Source organism: Danio rerio, chromosome 7 (genome assembly GCF_049306965.1).
Source record: "Danio rerio strain Tuebingen ecotype United States chromosome 7, GRCz12tu, whole genome shotgun sequence".
NCBI lineage: Eukaryota > Metazoa > Chordata > Actinopteri > Cypriniformes > Danionidae > Danio > Danio rerio.
This window is the reverse complement of record NC_133182.1, coordinates 7,634,063-7,658,700: the sequence shown is the minus strand read 5'-3', so window position 1 is coordinate 7,658,700 and position 24,638 is coordinate 7,634,063. Positions and strand designations below refer to the sequence as shown.

The 24,638-nt window shown below is 36.8% G+C and overlaps 1 protein-coding gene across 1 annotated transcript; it reads left to right on the top strand.

The window, feature by feature from the left end:
• The first annotated feature begins 9,426 nt into the window (after nucleotides 1–9,426).
• On the top strand, nucleotides 9,427–23,008 carry trmt10b (tRNA methyltransferase 10B). Its single transcript, NM_001077281.1, is given in 9 exon segments — nucleotides 9,427–9,554; nucleotides 9,639–9,823; nucleotides 11,073–11,178; nucleotides 11,653–11,780; nucleotides 15,699–15,851; nucleotides 17,758–17,836; nucleotides 21,348–21,415; nucleotides 21,514–21,637; nucleotides 22,127–23,008. Coding segments are annotated over 8 exon segments (933 nt in total). The 5' UTR covers nucleotides 9,427–9,554; nucleotides 9,639–9,673; the 3' UTR covers nucleotides 22,252–23,008.
• Nucleotides 23,009–24,638: the final 1,630 nt, after the last annotated feature.

Here is a 24,638-nt window from a genome sequence, read left to right as displayed (position 1 = left end):
CATCGTTTCACTGCAGGAGAGTTATTAATGTTTTTTTAAATAAATCTTTTATATGCTACAATCAATTCTGCTCACTTTTGTTGAACATCTGTCTCACATCGTCACCGTACTACAGAACCCCGGAAGGGACGTTTGTTGAGAGGAAAATATATATTTCTAAGTTTTTGCGTTCCCTTGCAAAGGTGTTTTGCGTTCCCTCGCAAAACTGTTTCTCCACAAACACTTCCTGTTTACTTCACTCATGTAAACCCTCCTGTTTTGTCGAAATTTTCCCGTATTTTACCATTATATCCCACTTTCTTTACAATAATACTGTGCATCGATTGTCGCCTTCATATGCAACCTCTGAACCAGTGAATGCATGTTTAAGCACTGACTGACAAACGTGCTCTACACAATATACTGATCCCAGATCAGCGTCTGTACACGCCATTTAAAGTGACACCTGTTATCAAACAAGTGAGCAGCAAATGAATCTCATGTTTTGTTTTGTTTGATAACAATGGTGTCTCTGTAAGAATGTAGGCTACAGATCAATAATGAAAGCAGTCCATTACTTTAGAAACTGTTTGTGCTCATTTAAGAGAAAATAAGCTGTTTAAAATTAAACATGCAGAACGGAGGTGTTTACATATTCAGTGTATTTGTCAGTTTAAACATACACCCGCTCCTTTGTAAATGGCTGATCTGGGATCAGTATATCCCAGCGTCTGTCAGTCAGAGCTTATACATGCATTCACTGGTTCAGAGGTTGCATATGAAAGGCGACGATCGACGCACAGTATTAATGTAAAGAAAGTGGGATAGAATGGTAAAATACGGGAGAATTTTGGCAAAAACGGGAGGGTTTACGTGAGTGAAGTGAACAGGAAGTGTTTGTGGAGAAACAGTTTTTGCGAGGGAACGCAAAACATCTTTGCGAGAGAACGCAAAACATTTTTGCGAGGGAATGTGAGAACGAGAGAGAGAAATATATATTTTCCTCCCACCCACTTTTTTCTTTCACCCATTTTTTTTTTTCACCCAGCCAATTTTTTTTCTCCTCCACTACGTCCCCTCAACACATTTTCCACAGCAATTTTTCATGCATCTGAAATTTCTCAATGCATGGATTCTGTCCAAATAAAAGAATTTGTTTAGAGCCAAAACATTAATCACAAGCTTCAGCAGCTCTTATAATGCTTGATAAATAAAATCCACCTATTATCTGGCATTTTATTTAGCATATTCAATTCAATTCAAGTAATTTGTGTAGCACTTTTTACAATAATTGTTTTAACGCAGATTTACAAATGGTGCACATTATTTCACTCAGATAGGGTATATGCCGAGCTTGTGTTGTTCCCATACTGATAAACTTCCGGTGACCTGTTATTGGGAACTTTTTTCCATTTTATACGGTTCCTTTTACAGCATAAATGTTGTAATGTCATTAAAATACATTCAGTTAAATAAACTTTGGCATTTATTTAGTTGTTCAAGCCTATAACGAGACAAAAAGCCGTTTACTCGCATGCACCCGTCAGAATCGGCAGGCTAGTGCAGAAGCTCCATTGAATATACTGGGGTAAAATAAATGCTCATATTAAAAGACATGGCGGGGGGGTGTAATTTAATGCAGTGCTTCTTATAAAATCTGAGACCCACTTTAAATCGGATATCACTCGGCTAGTGGAGATCGCTGATTTTTAAAGAAAACAGACCTTAAACGCGCCAAATTTTGCATTGGCATACAGTTCACCGGAAGCGCTTAACCCAGGTTACTGGCAAATTAAAAGTCCTATTAGCATGCTCCGGCATATACCCTTATTAAGTTACAATCAAATATAAGTTATATAAACATAGCTAACCTGCAGTTTTACATAGAAACAAAATGCTTGGTGCATTAAAACCCCTTCAGACCTGAATTATGTTGCAAATTTCAGAAAAATGGGATGTCATGTGATGTCCATTGTAATTGACACAGGGTCTAAAGGGGTTAAGGCCCTGTTTACACTGTCATGTCTTGATGCCCAATTCCAATTTGTTGCCTATATCTGATTTGTTTGCCTGTCTGTTTACACGTTGTTTTAATTGTGACCCATATCAAATTCATACGTTTACACTTGCCAGACAATTTACGATGTCGCGCATGCACAAAGCATAAAGGCGGGTTCTAGCATCTGTGCCACACTTGCCACAACGGAAGAAATTGCCTTATTTTTAGCACTGCGAAATATGCGAAGTGTAGTACAAGCAGTGAATGGTTTAGTCCAGATTTACCCCCACGCAGTTTATGTAATGGTATGGCCCTGATGTATGTGTGTAGTTAAAGATAGCCTTTGCCTGTGTGTGCACTGGTGTTGGAGAGAATAAAGTTGTTCTATGTGAAGCCGCAGTGCGTGTATTAAAAGCTACAAAAAGCAAAAGTTACAACACGAAGTTCATGATTTTGAGGCGAAGGTGGGAAAGGGCCGTCATCGCAGCTTGCGCCTATGGTTTATATATGGTGTCCTCCACCTTCAGAGGAATTTGTGGGTACGAGAGAGATCTCAGGTCTGGTGGGAGCAAACTGTGGCGACTGACTTTCTGTCATTAAACCGTGGAGTAGCACCACATTGTCGCAAGTTTAACGATGTACAGAACGGAATGCCTCAATAAATCCGATCTGCCTGTTTACATGACACTCGCATTGTCACATATGCGAACTACATCTGATTTATTTACACATATGAAGGAGGCCTGAAACCGATCTCTGAATATCCGAATCCATGTGTTTTTATTGTGTTTACACGGTCATAGAACAGATCAGATCTGTGTCACATATGAGCAAAAAATCGGAATTTGGTCACATTTAACTGGTAGTGTAAATGCGGCCTTAGACACGAAAAGTGTGTCCAAAGGTTTGTCAAGCCCACTCACCAGCATGGAGCACACTCATGCGTTCACATCAGACGCGGCACGCGCGTCAAGCGCGAGTGATTTACATGTTAAGTCAATGCAAACGCGCGAATAGACATCCTGCAGCGCGATACGCGTGAATGGCGCGGCGCGAATGACGCAAATTGCGCGAATGACGCAAATTGCGCGAATGGTGCAAATTGCGCGAATGGTGAATGACGCTTAACGAGCGTTTTGCGCAAATCTCTCGATTTCGAAAAATCTGAACTTCAGCGTACATTCGCGCCGCGTTAACCAATCAGAAGCTTGCTCTTGTGGGGGCGTGATTGTGACGTAGAACCTGTTGTCGGTGTTCCGAGGGAAATCCTCCAGCCTTCACCGACAACAAGTCATCAAACTCGGCTTGGCTCAGTCAGAAGCACCACTGAAAGCCTCCGTCATCCAGGTTAAGTTTCTGGAGGAGTTTATGAGCTCACAGACCTGGATGCACCTCTGAAAGAATGTAGTGGACTCAGACACGACCCTAAACGTATCTACGCTGTTTTTCAGTCTTCATAAAGCACATTAACACTGCTATTTTCTTCATAAAATCTATGTTAGCCATTTAGCTATGAAGCTAGTCTTCGGGCAGACAGAAGCCCTGCGTCTGTTCTGATGTGAATTTGACACGCGAATGAAGCGGGGTTTGACGTGCGTATGAAGCGAGTAAACTCAAATGTTTACGCGGCTATTTATGCGCGAATACCGCGATTTATTCGCGCGTTCCGCGTCTGGTGTGAACACAGTATAACACATCCTACATGTATGTGATGCTTTACCAAAAATCTTGAAATTTAATCTAGTTTTGAACTGAGAGTGTGTCTGAGCCTCGGAAATTATTAGGAAGGCTATTCTAAAGATTAGTAGCCATATATGAGAATGCTCGACCTCCTTTAGTGGACTTTGCTATTCTGATTACTCCCAGAATCCCTAAGTTTGTTTGTTTTTTTAAGATTTATTTTTGGCCTTTTTGCCTTTATTAAGTGGATAGGACAGTGTTTCAGATGGGAAGAGGTGGAAGAGAGAGAGGGGGTAGGGATGGGAAAACTTGGCCGGGATTCAAACTCGGGACACCCTGAAGTGCTACTGCACCATATGTCTGCGCTCTAACCACTAGGCTATTGCCTAAAGTTTTAATATTTAAAACTGATCGAATCATTTTAGAACAGGTAAGTGACATTCTAAGTCAAGGGTGTCCAAACTCGGTCCTGGAGGGCCGGTGTCCTGGAGAGTCTAGCTCTAACCCTAGCCAAGCACACCTGAACCAGATAACCAAGCTCTTACTAGGTATACTAGAAACCTCCTGGTAGGTGTGTTAAAGCAAGATGGAGCTACACCGGCCCTCCAGAAACGAGTTGGACACCACTGTTTTAAGATCTCTCTTTTTTGTATTTTGTATCTAGTGGGCGGCATGGTGGCTCAGTGGTTAGCACTGTCTCCTCACAGCAAGAACATCGCTGGTTCGAGTCTTGGCTGGGCCAGTTGGCATTTCAGAGTGGTTTGCATGTTCTCCCTGTGTTGGTGTGGGGTGCTCCGGTTTCCCCCACAGTCCAAACACATGCGCTATAGGTGAATTGAATTATTTAAATTGGCTGTAGTGTATGTGTGTGAATGTGTGTTTCTCATTACTAGGTTGCGGCTGAAAGGGCATTCGTTGTGTAAAAAAACAAAACAAATGCTGGAATAGTTGGCAGTTCATTCCACTGTGGCAACCCCTGAAAAAATGGTCTAAGCGGAAAGACAATGAATGAATGAATTCTCTCTAATAATTTTGACCTTCATCTGCATCTTAACATCTGTCATTAAGCCGTATTCAGCTGGAAAATCTCTTGCGTCACATACCACTTTCACATCTCAGAGCTGAAATCAGATTGTGCTTGTATGTAAAGATCTGAGAACATTCAGCGGATATGAATATTAGTCATCTTTTACAAACCCACCGCTTTCTTTAAACAATAAACACGCCTGACTAAAATGGAAAGCATTTCCATTTGAGCTGTTTACATTCCTTTATTATCACATCGATGATCAGATCTGCAAATACTGCTGGCAAGGCTTCAGAGCAGATGAGACACGTTTCTTAATGCCGGTTTGTAGATAAGCATCTTTGTGTGAATTACAGACTCTTTCAAACCAATAGACAAGTTTAAAAAAACATTTATTCAAATGAAGTGTGTGTTGATGATGTGATTTCTTCAGCTGTAAAAGTCTGTAAAGTTTATGGTGAAAAAACAACAGCTTGCCAAAATTTAAGGAAATCTATGCTCTAAAACAGTAACAAAATTCAAGTTTGGAAGATATAAACCTGATATTTTTTTATTTGACATGATTTATTTATTTGTTTTAGCCTATACATACACAGGTCTGTAAATCATTCATCAAATTGTTCAATTTTAAAGACATTTTCAAGAAAATAAAGATTTAAATTTGTTTTATAAAATTTGCTTGACATATTTTGACAACTAGTTCAGCATTTGTGTATGTGGTGACTCAAGTAATGAAATAAGGACTATAATTTTTATGTGGAGTGACTATTAAAGTTTTTCTCAGTGGCTTTGCTGCATTTCTCACAACACTATTTACATTTGCACAACAGTTAATGCATTTCTCAAAACATTTAGTTATTTGTACACATCCTAGTACACTGCAAAAAATGCTTTCTTGCTTAAATTTTTTGTCTTATTTCTAGTCTAAATATCTAAAATTTCTTATATTAAGAAGCATTTTCTAGACAAGCAAAACAAATAGTCTTGTTTTGAAAAATAAAATGCCAATATTACAGTTTTTCTAGTTTGCTTTGACCTGGTTAAAGAAACTAGGTTCCTCTTCATTTTCATTATCACTATCCCAGCAGAGCAGAGGACCGGTCTTGCAAATGTGTAAACCCTTTCTCATTGGGTTGACACATTTTCCCCACCATTTTTCCAAACAGTTAACACAGATGTCATTCAAGCAGTCCAAACTCCATTGTTTTAGTTTTGGTAACCAAACAGAATCCATCTATTCCTAACTATTAAAAACTACCAACATCAGTATGAAATCACTGAAGCACCGGTTTGACACTCCTCCACACAAATCTTCAATTAGCCATCATTCTGCAAACCTTATATAAACGATGGAAGGTCTGTGTTGTTCTGTGCCAGCATTGATGGAGGAGGTCAATATGGCTATGTCCTATACTCCCAATAGATTTGACTGTATATTGGTTTACATGCGTTTTCTCTAATATTTACAGTATTTTATTACTTTTGTCTGTTTTTTTATATACAGTATTTCAGTTTTCAGCCACAGTTGGAAAAATGTCATGAATTCAATATATATTCAATCAAAGCACATCTTATTCTTGATCCAATTCTTTGCAAAAAGGCGAATTTGACAGCCCAAATAGAGACAACAAATGCCATTGGTTATAAGCTACAATGGCAAGCAATGGTGGTGCATTTTGAGTTCTGTATTTTGTATTTTGTTGTCCATTGTGTAATGATTAATTGAAAGAGCTCATATACTTGTTTGCAAGTTGTGTAGTTTGAAGGTAAAACTAGCTTTTGTTGCATATTTTTAATGTTTTGACATGATATGTGCCTTTTGCAAGCAAAATGTGTCATTTTGACCATGAGTGCCGCTGTTTAGGCCTGTGTGTTAACTGTTTTGAAAATGTGGAGTTTCAGTTGACAACTGCATCCAAGCAATCGAGAAAAACTGTAAGTGAGTTTTTCCTTAAAACAAGCAAAATAATCTGCCAATGGGGTAAGCAAATTAATCTTGTTTTTTCTTTTGACGTAAGATTAATTTGCTTACCCCATTGGCAGATTATTTTGCTTGTTTTAAGGAAAAACCCACTTAATATTGGCATATTATTTCTCAAAACAAGACAGTAGGTTTTGCTTGTCTAGAAAATTCTTCTTGATTTAGGAATTGTTAGATATTTGGACTAGAAACAAGACAAAAAATCTAAGTAAGAAAAGTATTTTTTGCAGTGTAGCAGTTTCTCATTCCTTCCAACAATATGCAAATGCTTTTGGACGTGCATTAATTGCTTTCATACAACTCTCTGCTGTTTATTACATTAACATCTGCTAATGTCATGTCAGTCAAAATTAACTAAACTTGTGAATGCTGACAAGGCATTCCATATAAAACTAATAGTCCTCGTTTCATTACTTGAGTCATTGCATACAAAAATGCTGAACTAGTTGTCAAAATCTTTCTAGCAAATTTTATAAAACAAATTTAAATCTTTATTTTCCTGAAAATGTCTTTAAAATTTAACACTTTCATGAATGATTTACAGACCTGTTTATGTTGTAGCCTCAGTTCCAATGCGTACTGCAATATTGTGTACAGTTGTGCACAGCTCTACCTAAAGGGAGTTTATGTTTGTTGTAAATAAGGGGTGTGTTTATTCTTTTGCACAATGCTGTGAATAAATTAGAATTGCAAAGAGCAAATGCAGAGTAAAAATGTGAAACATACATATTCAGTGTCTTGTACTCAGATACCTCACTAAATGCAGTGATGTCTAACTTTACTGTAGTTTTCAAATGGCTGTGCAGATTGTATATAGTGCTGTCACCAAAATCTGACTTTTTTTTGCATTGAAAAAAAATGTCCAGAGTAAACTGTCATAATGAAAACAGGACAAAGCCATTTGACTATCTTGTTCATAAACAATGGTGTCAGCACTTTTCATCTTGATGACACTGACACATTGGCTGTTTCTCAATTCCAAGAACGCAGAGAACGGACTTGCGTTCTTGTGGAGAGCGGTCTTGCCAGGTGTCCTCGGAAGAACGAACTCAGGAGACCGCGAGGGCAGAGAACGCGTCCTTTGAGAAATGGGATGCTGCGTTCTTCCTGATGGTCATGTGACCTTTACGTGTTTTAAATGGAAACTATTTAAACATTACAGCACTCATACAACGATTTATTGTTTTTCCCCTCTTCAAAATATATACTTTGCATAAAAACATTAGAAATATACTCTGCACAATATAAATAAAACAGATTTTAATACGAATTTCAGCAAACAACTCTTAATGTGTTTATTCCTTTATTAAGATGTTCATGTTAATATTTACTTTCACCGTTTCATTTAGGGAAACTCCTGAGGTAAATAAGTGATATTTCTAAACTTTAATAATAAATCTAAATAAAATGCAGCACTTCCCACCTCCAGTCGCAATGACTTCTGGGACTTCCAGAGCGAGTTCGGTGCTCAAGTCAGCATCAGTGCGTCCTCGATATCAAGAACACATCCGGGAAGTTTCACGCGTCCTCCGTACTTGCGGTCTTGAGTATTGGAACTGAACTTAGGCAGCTGATGATGACGTTTCACAAGAACACGAGGACGCAAGACCGCTGAAGAACGCATATTGAGAAACAGCCTTTGATTGACATCAGTACTTGCTTTTGAGGAATGAACTCTCCATTTTGAGCATGTGACGCGCTTTTGCAGGTTATCAGCTAGGTTTTGCAGTTTGTACTTATTGTTTTGAGAAATGCATTAAATGTTGTGCAGAAATGCATTAGTGTTGTGAGAAATGCACCAAAGCGACTGAGAAAAACTGTCAGCATTTACAAGTTTACTTAATTTTAACTGACATGACATAAGCAGATGTTAATGTTGTAAACAGCAGAGAGTTGTATAAAAGCAATTGATGCACATCCAAAAGCATCTGCAATTTGTTGAAAAGAATGAGAAACTGCTACTAGGATGTGCATAAATGACTAATCGTTTTGAGAAATGCATTAACTGTTGTGCAAATGTAAATAGTGTTGTGAGAAATGCAGCAAAGCCACTGAGGAAAACTGTAATTAGGAGAAAAATATTATAAATAATAATGATGAGAATAAAAAAAATTATAATAAAGCTGTTGTGTTTTGAGGAATAAGTAGTTACATTAAAAGAATAAAAGTGTAAATAAAAGGTTAATAAATAGTTACATTTCAAAATAAAAGTTGTGTTAAATGTGGAGAAAAAAAACCTTAGGAATAAATTTTGACAAAATAAATTCATTAAGTTTTGAAGGGAAAAATTTGTTACATTTAAAGAACAATTTAAGAATAAAAGTTTAATTAAAACAATAAATCATAAAGATCATAAAATAAGGAGAAACGAGTTTAAATTAAAATGTTGAGACTAAAGTCATTGCATTTCAAGAAAGAAAAATTATTCTAAGAATAAATCATAAATTAAGTGATAACAAAAATAAGATGAGAATGCGGCTCACATTATAACCAATATTGATTTTATTGACTGTTGAAAAATAATGTTTAAATGCCGTAAAGATTCATTTATTTAAACATTTTATGAGTAACAAATCTAAACATTCATAATTATTATCGTGTAGTGTATATGCTTTACCACAAGCACATCTGCATTTTAGTATAAGTAGGTTTCACACAATAAAGGAGTTTTAATCACATTTACACAGACATTTAACCGGTATTATGAATTTTGCAACAACGTGGTTGCTTGACGTCATAACCTTGCGCCATTCTAACGACTTTCCAAAACACTTGCAGCAGTGGCTTGTTTTCGTGTTGTTTTCGACCCTTTGTTTATGTTTTTAACACACGTTTACATGTTTGTGGTTTATCAGTTACTCGTCGCTTTCGCGGAGACCTTCAGCAGTGTAAAAACACAGTACTTTCACTTTATCAGTCTCGTGATGTTTGTCATGACATAAATATAATGGTTTTTTCGTTGTTTTCGGCAGAATATACGGTCTTTTATTTTTAGACATCCAAGCAGATGGAGGAACAGCTTCGTGTAGGTGGCTGTTCTCCGGACGGTGGGTTTACTATAGTAAACGAGGCTCCGGTCGCGGATTTACTGGAGTTTCTGCACATTGACGTGGAGCTCGAGCACGCGCGTGACGACAGAGAGGAGAGCGCGCGCTCGGTAATATTTCATAATATTTTTAGTTTTCCAGGACCTCTAAGTACGAGATTATAGTATTGTAATTAACGCAATACCAGCAGGCCTGGCGAGGCTTTTCGAGGGTTACAGTGAACCAAATAAACTAACAGTAAAAAATGAGATTTTGTTAGGGGGTGTTGATATCAAAGATAGAAAATGTAATAATACATTTCTTAGACGTTTGATTCATTGTCCTGCAATTTTTAGACACAAGTACTTTTGAAAAAAACAATTTGAGAAAATCAATTGGAACTTGATCTGGACTTATAACAACAAATATTGTGTGACTAATAAAGTCAGTGAACTCTACTTTAAAATTATACATAAAATATATCCAACCAACCAGCTTCTCAAGAGGTGTAAAGTTGATCTTTCTGAATCGGAGTGGAGTTTTTTGCGGAATGGAAGTTGAGACTGTTATGCATTAGTTTTTTTGATTGTATGTTAATTTTTTTTGGTTTGATGTTGAATGTCTATTTAATATAGTGAGTGGTCATATAATTATTATTAAGAAAAGAGATGTCATATTTTATGTAGATAAAAAAAAGATATTGATAAGAATCTCCTGTCTATATTCTGTTGATATTATTAGGCAAGTTTCATATGCACAAGTGTAAACAGAAAGCCTAACATCCTCCATTTCAAGGATGATTTAAAAAAAAATTATTTTGAGACTTTTAAAGGACTTTCAAGTCGTAAAGCGATCAGAACTGTGAATATACTTAAAAAGCTGAACTCCTCTTCTTTATGGTGAATGAATCTATGGTGAAAGACTTGTTATGCATTTAACTGGAAATGTTCAGCAAATACAAAATATCTATATAAATATATATATATATATATATATATATATATATATATATATATATATATATATATATATATATATAATATTTGTTCAACACGTTTCTAAACATAATAGTTTTAATAATTCATTTCTAATAATTGATTTATTTTATCTTCGCCATTATGTCTTTTGTTTGCCGTTTAATTATTTTTTTTAAAGGAGTTAAAATAATGAAATAAATAACGTTAATGTGCATTTAAAGTTTTGTTTTCCCACTTTGAGGTAAAGTTGGTTTTATATTCACATTCAACCAAATAGTAAAGCTAAATAATAATAAAAAAAAGCATTATGAGATAAACAATACATTTAGACAAATATAAAAGATGCTGCTATTAGATCTGCTCTTCTGTGTCATTGAGTTATTAAATTATTTTTGCTTTACAGAAAAATGTAATGCGGAAACAGCGTAACTGGGAGAGAAGACTGGAGGTGAAAAAAAGCAAAAGGAAAGAGGAGAAACTAAGGAAGAAGCTCAACAGACAAGATAAAGGTGATCTGACCATTAATGCGTCACCTGTCTTATTGCGCTGTACAGTTTTATCATATAAAACGCACAGTTTTATATATATATATATATATATATATATATATATATATATATATATATATATATATATACTGTATATATATATATATATATATATATATATATATATATATATATATATATATATATATATTATAAATATATTATAAATACTGCTTTTATTTTAGCTGAAATAAAACACGTAAGACTTTATCAGGAAGGAAAAATATTCCTTACTTGATTTGTTCAACATCGCCTGAGAAATATATATTTAAAAAAAAAAATCACAGGAATACAAATCATTTTGAGTTAACTGTAAATGCATAAATAAAATAATTGCAGTCTTAGTTTTCATGAGAGACTTAAAAAACCTGAAACATGAACTGTTACATTATGTTTTCCTGCTGCTTTCTAGCTGATCTGTGTTCTGTCTTGCAGATGTGAGTGACGCACAGCTCAGTAAACGCGTCATTAAAGCCATCACCAAAGAGAGACTGGAGGAGGCGCGAGCAGCAGGACTGCGTCTGTGTGTGGACCTCAGCATGACTGAACATCTCACACACAAGGTCAGATTCACATGCAGGATACCTGTGCAGGATTTTTAGATACACAACCCTCCGTTAAAGGGCACCGATCATGCAAAAACCACTGTTATAAGGGGTTTAAACAGTTTTGTGGCAGCAGTGTGTGAATATAACCGGATTGTAATGGTAAAAATTTGTAAATTTTCTTTGTTCATAATCACACTTGATATAAACAGTCTGCAGAAACACTTTGATTGGCATTCTCCATTTGTATGTCATCAGAGGGGAAAAGCCCCGCCCACTAGTGACCATCTCTCCCTCATTAGCATAGGACATTAGTCTTGTTTTTGAATTTGCCGCTATGCTGACACACATGCATCTGTAGCTCCGCCCTCTTTTGAAAAGAGCACAATCTCATCTGAATTTAAAGCGACAGTCACCAAAACCCCACAATTAGGATCAAAGTCTAAAATGGTCAGTTTCAAAGAGTTATAAAGCATTATTTGTGGAGTATTTTGAGTTGAAAGTTAACATGCACACCCTATAGACGTCACAGTCTTATATTACATCTTGTAAAAGGTGGCATAATACATGGCAAGTTCATGATGTCACTGACTTGAGCGTAAAAAAAAAACACAGACTGTAAAAGATATGGACGTAGTATCTCTGATGACACCCATAAGTTTCTAAAGAGCGCAAAAGAAGCTACAAGTAGATGTGGCCAACTGTCGCCATTTTGTTCACGCGTCGTCACACCGACCAGGGGATACCAAACAAGGGCAAAGAGGTGGAGCATGAGCGGGGCTACAGACGCATGCTGGCATTCTGCTTAGACAGACTTTACTATGGGAGAAACGCTTAATAATTCATTACCTGCATCTCGTTTGTGTTCTGACCACATTTGCTTGGCTGTACACCATATCAATAAAGTGTTTAGTCTTTTAAAAACACTGTTATAATACATTGAGCCACTAAACATAGTTCTTTTGACGTTTTTGTACGTAATGAACACGTGAATTACTTCCAAACACTTTAGATATAGTCTGTGTTAGTAAATGCAAGGCTATTGATGAAATCCAGGCATAACACTGCATGACAACGCTTCAGATGACTGTTCTAGAGCCTACAGCTAATCAGTCTGTCAGATTCTGGAGTGCATTACAGGTCTAGAGAAAAATATAAATGATCTTAAATAAAACAAATGCATTTATAGAGATGGTATATAAGTATATAACTTCACTCACCTGGGAAATGGAGACCACATGAATGTTTTGTGAGCACAATTAAGTGCACTCAGCATGCCACATCATTTGCTAATTGTTGGAGATAATCCCAAAAGGAAACTGACTGTTTAAAGAAACATAAAACAAAACAAAAATACGATGTATTTGCTGAGTTCAGCAGCTAATCAGCCGGAATAACGTGGCAGCGACAAGCAAGACCTCGCTGTCACTCAGGTGGCCACGCTCTTAATTGTGCAGACTTAATGTAAGTGAATAAAAATTTACCCTCTCACAGTTGTCATGACGGGCATGATTTATTTTGGCTTTATTAGCTGTATAATTGGCCAATTTAGCATTGCAGTCGGTGAACATCTGGAGTTCCTGGAGCCATTCCCCAAAGGCAAGTTGATGACTTGCATTTTCAGTTACTTCCGTATTGGCTTCACGAGGGAGAGCGGGAGGGTGTCGCGAAGTCTATCTTGAATAAAAGTATTATCACTTTAAAACAGCAAAATCACTTTAGATATTTTAGATAGTAATAACTACTAGAAATAACAATAGAAACAGTTGATTCCAGTCCTCAGCCCTCAGTTCCACTCAAGGACTCCGTGACCTCTGACCTAGTTTAGTGGCTTCTGAAAATAGTTATAAAGAGACAGGCAAATGCACTGAACATTCTTATATCAAGCAATGTGTTAACTTATTCATTAATTAAAATCAATTCAAAGTTAAAAACTCATTCAAAATACTCATTCAAATGATCAAATAATTATATTTAATTAAAAAAAATATGAGAAACAAGATGATGAGAAAAGGATAAACGTTGGTCCATGATTAGACGGATTGGAAAGCAGAAATCCGAATCCTTCAGAAGGATTAGTAACAGCATTGGCTTTGATATATTGTTAGTTTTTGTGCAGCGTCAGATTATATTTTTTCTCTGTCATTTACTGAATGTGGCTTGTTTTTGCACAGGCCTATCTAAAAGGTTAGTGGTGCCGACTGATGAGCAACTGTAAAATAAAATCACTGCAGAGTTTAAACATTACATCTTATTATATTGTTAAATTATTATATTGTTGTTGTTGTTTTATCCAGTTTCATGTCGTATCTTGACACTCCTGTTATTCAGCAACGTTTAAACTTTACAGTAATTTTACTTTTTAGAAAAGATTGCAAGGATTAATGTTCATTTGATTCTGAGCCTTTTATAGTCATTTATAAGGGATTTATAAAACAAAAATAGTCCTCACTTAAGACTACGTCACAAAACTGCACAAAGTTAAGTTAATAAAGCATTTATTAACATATTACTTAACTATTAGTATATGCCTGAATAATAAGATATATAAATGTTGATTTCAATAGTTTATTAATCATTTACTAACTCATTCTGAATGATCCTAAAAACCCTCAACTACTCTTAAATACAACTGGTTTATAAATAATGCAATACTTAATTTAGTACTGAAATACAAATCATTAACTAAGTATAAAAATACAATTAATAAACACATTATTTAGGTGCTTATAAGTCAAGAATACAGCATTTTTAGCTGCAGTTATAAACTGCTTACTGACGTTTATTAATGTAGAGTTAAAGGGCCATGAAACCCCCTCGTTTCAGCAGAGTGTTTTCACACCTCTACTTTGGAAAAAGTCTGAAAAGTGGGCGTGTCCAGCTCTGTTTAGGGGGAGGTTACACCTACATGAGGTTATAGTTTGGTTGTAAAGCTAACTTGTTTACACTCGGTGCAATAGTTTGTTCGATACGAATAAAATACGAACTGAATAAACAGCACTGGTCGCTCACTTACCAAATCTGTAGAGACAGGACAATCAACAGCAACTAGAGCCGCGTCTTTATTAAGAGGAGACTACAAGCGAATCCGGATCTCAGCGTTTGCAGATGAGAACAGCTCTCAGGTAAACAATAATCCTCCTTAGACACGTAAGTTATTGTTGTCGAGCGTCGCGTACACTGTTAATCCACACGTGAGTCTGAGCTCTCACAGAGAGAAAATAAAAACAAAACTTAACTGCAGCAAACTATAAAAGCAACACTTCACGCTTGTTTTGCCAACACAACGTGGCGTCTCTGTCGTCTAAACACTGTGACACTAATGAATATTAATGAAGTTGCACAATAGAGCGTGCTGATTGGTTTGAACCAAGCTTTACTCATGCATTAATGCAGCAGGCTGTAAGACGTAATAAAACACACTCTGGCACAGACGTCCAGTCTGCACGCTGGAATACAACGCTATTATGTCATGACCGTGACGCAGCTTCAAAAATTCGTTTCAAACCGGAAGTACGAATTTGCTTGAAATAACGCAAAAACAACCAATTTACACTTTTTAGTGAAATATAGGTGTCCTAATAGTGTTTTTAGCAGTGCGGGACACATATACGACTGTCAACAGCTCAAAAAATGTGTTTTGGTGTTTCGTGATCCTTTAATGCTTAACAAATAATGAATTCACTAGATGCTAATGCTTAGTAAATGATTCATAGTGTGTAGTTATAAAGCGTTACCGATTTTTTAACACATTGCTTGAACAACTTGCTTATCTTTTCAAACAGCTCTGCTAAAATGTTAGCTGTCGTCGCGAATACTCTCACAGGGGTGTGAATAGTTGTGCTAGACAAATAATTAACCAAATGTATTTGTTTGCTGATAAAACTGTGCTTGTTTTCATTGAGAGTGATTTTATTGGTGCTTTTTTTCTCATAGGAAATCAGTCGTCTTGCGGCTCAGATCAGACGCCTCTATGGATCCAATAAAAAGGCCTTGCAGCCGTTCCACGTTTTCCTGACGGAGCTACAAGAGGACAGTCTGCTGTATAAGGAGTGTGTCCGGATGAATGACGGCTTCATGCATTACTTGGTGAGAAAGGATTCAGTCTAATCCTTGTTTTAATATTAAAAATGCATATCAGTTTTCAATTTCAGTTTATTTATAAAGCACAACTAACACTGGCCAGTGTGCTGTACAGCATTGTTTCTCAACCACGTTCCTGGAGGACCACCAGCTCTGCACATTTCCCATATCTCCTTTACCTAATACACCTTAATTCAGATCAGCAGCTCATTAGCAGAGACTGAAAGACCTGCAAAGGGTCTAACAGACAAAGGAGACATGCAAAACATGCAGTCCACCAGGAACGTGGTTGAGAAACACTGATGTACAGAATAGATAAACAGTTATAAAGCATAATCAAGTAAAGCAACAAAACAAAAAGGAAAGCATACTTAAAAGAGGGAGCGTTACAAATCATGGTAATAAGCCGGATCAAATAGAAATCATTTTAGTTTTTCAACATACATGGGCTGTATGGCCAAACACCCAAAGAGCTTCACAATCATGAGGGGGCTCTCTACACACCACCACCATTGTGCAGCATCCACTTGGATGATGCGATGGCAGCCACAGGACAACGGCGCCAGTTCGCTCACCATACACCAGCTATAGGTGGAGTGTAGAGAGAGTTCTAGAGTGACTTCGGTAGATGGGGAGGATTGGGAGGCCATGATGGGTAAGAGCAGATGAGGGAAATTTGTCCAGGACACCAGGGTTACACCCCTACTGTTTACGAGAAGTGCCATCGGATTTTTAGTGACCACCGAGAGTCAGGACTTCAGTTTAACGTAACTGACTTTGTAGCGTCTCATTCACTTTACTGGGGCATTAGTACTCACACAGACCACAGGTTGAGCGCCCCCTGCTGGCCTCTCTAAAACCACTTCCAACAGCAACCTAGATCAGAATCAGAATCGGTTTTATTGGCAAGTGTGCTTTACACACACAAGGAATTGATTTTGGCTGCAGAAGCTTCCAGTGTACATAAAGTGTGGTCACAAAAATAAATATGAGAAAAGACGACTAACATTAGACAGAGATCCGAAGAGATTTCCCATGTGGTCTCCCATCCAGCTACTGACCAGGCTCAGCCCTGCTTAGCTTCAGTGAGTAACCGGTTTTGAACTACAGGGTGATATGGCTCTGGAGTGTGTGGTTTTGATGCAATGGACTGGCCCGCCCATCCTCCAGACCTGAATTCAATTGAACAAATCTGGGACATAACGTCTCGGTCCATCCACCAACACCATGCCACAGCCATGTCACCCTGCAGCCCAAGACCGGTTACTCACTGAAGCTAAGCAGGGCTGAGCCTGGTCAGTACCTGGATGGGAGACCACTAGGGAACACTAGGTTGCTGTTGGAAGTGGTGTTAGTGAGGCCAGCAGGGGGCGTTCAACCTGTGGTCTGCATGAGTCCTAATGCCCCAGTAAAAGTGAAGGGGACACTACACTGTCAGTGGGCGCCGTCTTTCGGATGAGACGTTAAACCGAGGTCCTGACTCTCTGTGGTCATTAAAAATCCCAAGGCACTTCTCGTGAAAGAGCAGGGGTGTAACCCCGGTGTCCTGGCCAAAGTCCCTCTATCGGCCCTTACGATCATGGCCTCCCAATCATCCCCTCTTCACCGAATTGGCTCTATCACTGTCCCTCCACTCCACCAATAGCTGGTGTGTGGTGAGCGCACTGGCGCCGTTGTCCTGTGGCAGCCGTCGCATCATCCAAGTGGATGCTGCACACTGGTGGTGGTGTGGAGAGACCCCCCCCTCATGATTGTGAAGCGCTTTGGGTACACATTACATTACATTACCATGTTGCACCACAGACTGTCTAGGAGTTGGTCTATAATGCTTTAATCCAGGTCTGGAAGAAGATTGTGGTCTACAGTATTGAATTCTGCTCTAAAAGTAAATTGTTGCTTCCTGGTCCTGCAGATTGATGTGACGGAGGAGAGCTGGTTTCATCTATTTCCCTCTGAAGATGTGATATATTTAACTCCGGACGCAAGCGAAGGTTCGTATCACGCATATTTTATATTGCATTCAAAATGTATTTAAAACCGGCATGAAATCAAGCTACTTTTTAAGGCACACTCCTTATTTCTGTCACCATCCCGCCACCAGGATGCTTAAGTTTACATCTAATCATGACAAACTAACTATATCATTTAAAAAGGTCTAAGACTTCTGAATACATATTTTACCTTTTTTTTTTTTTTTAAGTTAAAAGAGTAATGCACATTTACTCTCACCTTACAACCTGTGGGACCATTTATGGATACATTTTTAAAACATAATATTGAAGTCTAAACATAAAGCAATCATGACAAACTGTGTATCAATTGAAACCTTAAAATGTCTAGCTTCCAAATCTGATTTTACATTCGTAAAGCATTACTTTGCTACAGCAATTTACGATTTAGATATTTTTTACAGGCTAAATGAAAACCAAATACCACCAAATGTCCCATACTACTTTATAATTACATATATTGTAATTATATATAATTACTTTTAAATATTGTTAAAAGTATGAAAAGATATGGTTCATATTCTTTTAAACATAGGGGGCGCCGTTGTATGGTCACCAATAAAAACCGGGGGTCATTTGGTGGTCATGTTTGGTACTGCAGCCAAATGGATATTGTTTTTTCTTTACATTTTAGGCGATAAGAGGTTTTCTAAAATAAATGATTATCATTCATTCATTTTCCTTAGGCTTAGTCCCTTATTATCAGGGGTCACCACTGCGCAGTAACCCGCCAACTATTATGACATATGATTTATTTTGCACTTCCAGCCGCAACCCAGTACTGGGAAAATACATGTTTTATGTAATATAATAAACTATACATTTTATTGCTTCATAATTAATAAACACAATAATAATAATAATAATAATAATAAAAAAACTTGATCTTATTTTTTATAAGATCTTATTTGATCTTATTTCAAAACCTTTTCACTAAGGCTACAATCTAACAAGTTAATGAGATCAAAATGAGGTCTTTAACATGAAACCAAGCCGAAATATGTGCACCAAAGCATTGAAGACTGGCATTTATTTAGGTTGAACATGTTATTTTCATGCCTGTGTTCAAAAAGTGGGGGTGAATAATTTTTTCTGGTATGATTTTAAAGGTGCACGCTGATTTGAACATTTAAAATTGTTTAATAATATAAAATAACTTAAAATTAGTTTTTTTTATTGCTTGTTTTCATCTAGTATGCACAGTCACCTGTTTCGTTAGTTGACACTTAGCTGATGATTGATTATAAAGCTTGTTTGGCATGCTGTCCCGGGAGAGAGCCCTGAGCTCATAAGATCCTCGAGCCTGGGCTCCCTCCCGTTTGCAAGGTGAGAGGGGAGTTTGAGCTCAGGTAGATCTCGAGAACTCCTCTGCTGTAGTAGCTAATAAACAGATATTGATTGCTCTTAAGGGATAATGTAACAACTTACTGGGAGCATATCTATGGTGCCGATATGGATTAGTCAATTGACTTAAGTTGCATGTTTTTGGACGGTGGGAGGAAACCGGGGAAGCGGGGAAAACTCACATGAGCACGGGGAGAATATGTAAACTCCACACAGAAACGTCGGCTGACTTGGTAAGAACTAGAACCAGTGATGTTCTTGCTGTGAGACAACAGTGCTAACTACTGGGCCACCGTGCCACTCATGTAGGAAAGGAGGAGTATAGGGTGGAAGGGGGGATTCTTCAAAATGAAGATGGCTGTTATATGGAGCTTAGTGGCTTAGGAATCGTCTGATTGGTGAATCATAAATTGGATAATGCGAGACCAGTCACAAGCAATCATAACCACGTGATCCTATCAGAATTAGTTTATAAATAAACTTCACTTAAATGAGTAAACATAATGTTTTCTTTTATTCTGTAAGCTACTGATGGCATTTATTCACAGTTGACAATAAAAAATTATTAATGAATATCGTAATGCATAAAATATCAAAAAGGGTCATGTTTTCAGACATCTTGATAAATCAATAACAAGCAAATAACATTTCTTTAATTTAAAATTAAAATTTGGGGAGTTTAGATTACCTGTTAGATTAATGTTAGATAAATGTTGCTCAAAACTGCACAAAATAAAAAGTGCCATGTTTCAGATGTTGTCATAAATTGTTATTAGACCCTGATTTTTAATCAAACAAATGAAAACATTTGTTATTCTGACCAGCTGCCATTTTCTGATTTAATAATAATAATCATTTGAAATTTACTTGTAAAACAAATGTAATTAGCATTTTATAGAAAAATCGCAATTATTTTCTTGCTAACATTTTACTCAAACCCACACCTAATAAATCCATATAGACAAAAAGGTTAAATGTCTTTTAATTTTTTACTTTAAATAAATATAAAATAAACCAAAATATAACTATTTAGGTACAGTTGCAATCAAAATTATTTCCCCCCGTTTATTTTTTCCCCTAATTCCTGTTTAATGGAGATTTTTTTTCAACACATTTCTAAACATAATAGTTTTAATAACTCATCTCTAATAACTGATTTATTTGATCTTTGCCATGATGACAGTAAATAATATTTGACTAGATATTTTTCAAGACACTTCTATACAGCTTAAAGTGACATTTAAAGGCTTAATTAGGTTAACTAGACAGGTTAGGGTAATTAGGCAAGTCCTTGTATAAGGATGGTTTGTTCTGTAGACTATCATACATACATATATACATACATATATATATATATATATATATATATATATATATATTGTCACGAGGTAGAGATCACACGGACACAGAGAGGCAATATACATCCCCGTAGGGTGTTTAATGAGGGAGTGGAGCAATGGATAAGTGTGCTGGGATGTGCAGGGCGGTGAATTCTGTGTCCAAGGGTCCAAGGATTGTGCAGGGTGAAGTGCCGATCAGGGTGACAGTGGAAGGAGAGAACTCAGCGTGTAGCCTCCTGTCATCGTGCTTAGACGGCGTCTGTTAAATACTCTCCTCCCAACGAGCAGCAGCTGCCCCTGATCAGCCCGTGATGAGGTGTGATCTCGGTGAGGGAGTCGTTTCCATGGCAACGCTGCTAACCACACTGGCAGATTCTGCCACAATATATTTATATAGCTTAAAAGGGCTAATAATTTTGTCTTTAAAATGGTGATTAAAAAATTTAAAACTGCTTTTATTCTAGCCGAAATAAAACAAATAAGACTTTTTCCAGAAGAAAAAATTATATCAGACATACTGTGAAAAGTTCATTGTTTTGTTAAAACATCATTTGGGAAATATTTAAAAAAGAAAAGAAATTTCAAAGTGGGTTAATAATTCTGATTGTAACTATGCATATTTCATTGTAACTAATTTTAATAGTTTTAATATTAGTTAACAGCTGCTGTTGCTCATTGAATGTTCAGGTTCACTCTCAGATAAATGAGATTACTGGAGTAAAATATTGATAGGGTGATATTAAGTCATTAAATTAAGATAAACAGTGTGATCGCTGCATTCAATCGCTTTATTTTTAATGTTCTGTTAGCTCTAGAAAGCGTGGAGGAAGATAAAATCTACATCCTTGGAGGTTTAGTGGATGAAACCATACAGAAGGTGAGACTTATGCTTGTGTTTCTATATTATTTATTATCAATAACTCGAAGAGAGATTTTGGAAACAGCTAAGCTAAAGATCCCACTGCTGTGTTGAAGAAAATAAGCTACACGAAGGCCAAAGAGCTCGGTGTTCGCACAGCACGACTGCCTATTGATGAGTACATGGTGAAGAAAAAAAACCCCAAAAACTTCCACTCCAAAATCCTGGCCATCAACCAAGGTAACAATCACTTTCTCTGAGCTTCACATACATCAGTGTATAATAACAAGACCTGTATGAGATGAAACTATTAGAATATCTGTAATCTGAGGGTTAAAAAACTAGAAATATTGAGAAAAGGACCGTTAAATGGTCTAAATCAAATTCAAAACGTAGTGTTGGTCAACTGTGGTAGCATCTTTTAATTAGGAAAAAAAAAATTATTATTATTATTACTATTTTTTTTTTGCTCTTTTATTGATAATTTTTCTATGTTCCTTTCTATTATGTGCTTATTGCTGTTTTTACTGTTTTATGCTCATATCATGTGTTTATTTTCTCTCTGTAAAGCACTTTGTGCAGCCCTGTGGCACTTGGAAACGTGCTATATAAATAAATAGAACTTGAACTAATGTTTACAAGATGAAGTTGAGCTATATTGCTGCTATCCTTATATCCTGAATGAATATCAGTAACTCTCTGTATGCTGCACTCTGTGTTGTGTTTCAGTGTTTGATATCCTCCTGACATTTCGGGACACCAGAGATTGGACTAAAGCTCTTATGGCAGGAATCCCTCCTGGAAAAGGATTTGTTTTGGCATCGGCAGCGTCTAAACCTCTGGAAGAGACGTAGACACTCACAGGCTTTCATTTGACAGCGTTCATCAGTATATATTAACAGTCAGTGTGTGCGTGCGTGCGAGCGTGCATGCGTGCGTGCAAGCGTGCGTGCGTGCATGCGAGCATATATATATATATATATATATATATATATATATATATATATATATATATATATATATATATATATATATATATATATATATATGTATGTATGTATGTGACTGGCCTTTCTTTTATGGTATTTTTTTATATTTTCTGACTATTGAAAACATTATAAATAATAAATAAATAAAAATAATGTTAAATATTTAGGTAGTTTGATGTTATCATACCTTATTAACAGTGATTGAATTAAATTTATTATTTCTAGTAATTTTATAATTCAAGTAATCTTGACTGATAATGTGCATTTATTTGAGTATCATCATGTCTGAGACACAGACTTTCTATAAGATAATATAGTATTAATAATGCATGTTTTGTATCACATTTTATTTTACAGAAATGCTTTAAATCAGTTGTCTAAGGGAGAGTTTTATCTCTCACACACACACACACACATATTGCATCAGATATGACATCTCTGGCCGTCTTGTTTTAATGATAATTTTTGCTTATTATCTAGTTAAACTCACTAAACTGTCTTTCGATGTCAAATATGTCGGCTGTTCAATTTTAGCTTAATTTCCTTTTTTTTGTACAAAAATGCTGTAATTCAGTCTCAGGGACCTTCATTCGTTTATTTATAGAGATTTGTGTCTGCCTTTGTTTTGTTTCTTTTTTTATTTAAATTGAATTGTCAAATGAAATCAGAGCTGTTGTTTGGTGCCAGACAAACAGGTAGTCTTTGATTATCAGCAGTGGGGGGAGCAAAAATACCCAGCTGCAGCCCCGCAGACCCACACACGTTGTAGGCACACACGATTGAGGTGAAACAATCAACCGATTTCACTATTAACCGTGCTTTAATTCAGTCACGGTTAGTTAATCTCGAAGGCTTCTCAACACCTTGTTTCTGCATGGAACCAAACCGCTGCAGCTTAACAAAGTGATGCCAACTGAGTGCTAGTTTGAAGTTCTGAGCTTGTACACCAGTGGTGGCCAACCCTGTTCCTGTAGAGCCACCTTCCTGCAGATTTCAGTTGCAACCCATGTCAAACACACCTGCCTGTAATTATCACGTGGTGTTCAGGTCCTATTTAATTGTTTCAGGTGTGTTTGATTTGGGTAGTCACTGAAATCTGCAGGAAGGTGGCTCTCCAGGAACAGGGTTGGCCACTACTCATACTGGATTAACTATGGCTGAGGCTATTAACTAAGGGCCAGTCTCATATCGTGTGTTTTGCGCGCAAGTTGGAGCGACGGACTTGTGCTTTCCAGATGCATCTACTAGTTAAAAGAATGCCGCGAGCGCCCTACACTGAGAAAACAAATACAAATGGAAAAACGCCAAACAATTGTGTTATATAGTTGATCAAAAGCCTTTCGGACAGAGGTTTGGCAGCCTTTGAATGCAATTCTTCACTGTAAAAGGGAAATACTTGACTATTGTGGAACTTATATTTACATAATTCTACTTCATTCATTCATTGTCGGCTTAGGCTCTTTATTAATCCGGGGTCGCCACAGCGGAATGAACCGCCAACTTATCCAGCACGTTTTGATGCAGCGGATGCCCTTCCAGCCACAACCCATCTCTGGGAAACATCCACACACTCATACACTACGGACAATTTAACCTACCCAATTCACCTGTACTTCATGTCTTTGGACTGTGGGGGAACTGGAGGTAACGCAGCATGTTAGGGCGCTCATCAGCTTAAAAAGCGTTGCACGAGCAATATTTGTGATAAGAAAGTCATACACGGCAACAATAAAAGCAGCCTTTATGAACACTTACTGACAACTCACCCTGAAACTTATAAAGAAGCGGAACAAAAACAAGCTGCTCAGTGTTCCTCTGCTCAGTCTCCCTCTGTATGACAAAATACATTATAGGAGGCGAACCTCTCTCTCTCTCTCTCTCTCTCTCTCTCTCTCTCTCTCTCTCAATTCAATTCAATAATTGCTTCATTGGCATGACAAATGTTTTGCCAAAGAATTTATGAAGTTCACATTAAAAAGAACATAGTAAACACTGCAAATAGTAGTATAGTATTAAATAGTACAATTATAATATTTAAATACAAATAAATATTTAAATACAGATAAAAATAAATAAATAAAATAATCAGCTCTTTTTCTCTCGTTATCATTAGGTGAATAAGAAAAAATACATATTAAAAGTGTGTGTGTGTGTGTGTGTGTGTGTGTGTGTGTGTGTGTGTGTGTGTGTGTGTGTGTGTGTGTGTGTGTGTGTGTGTGTGTATCTATGCAGTGTGTATATACAGCACGAAT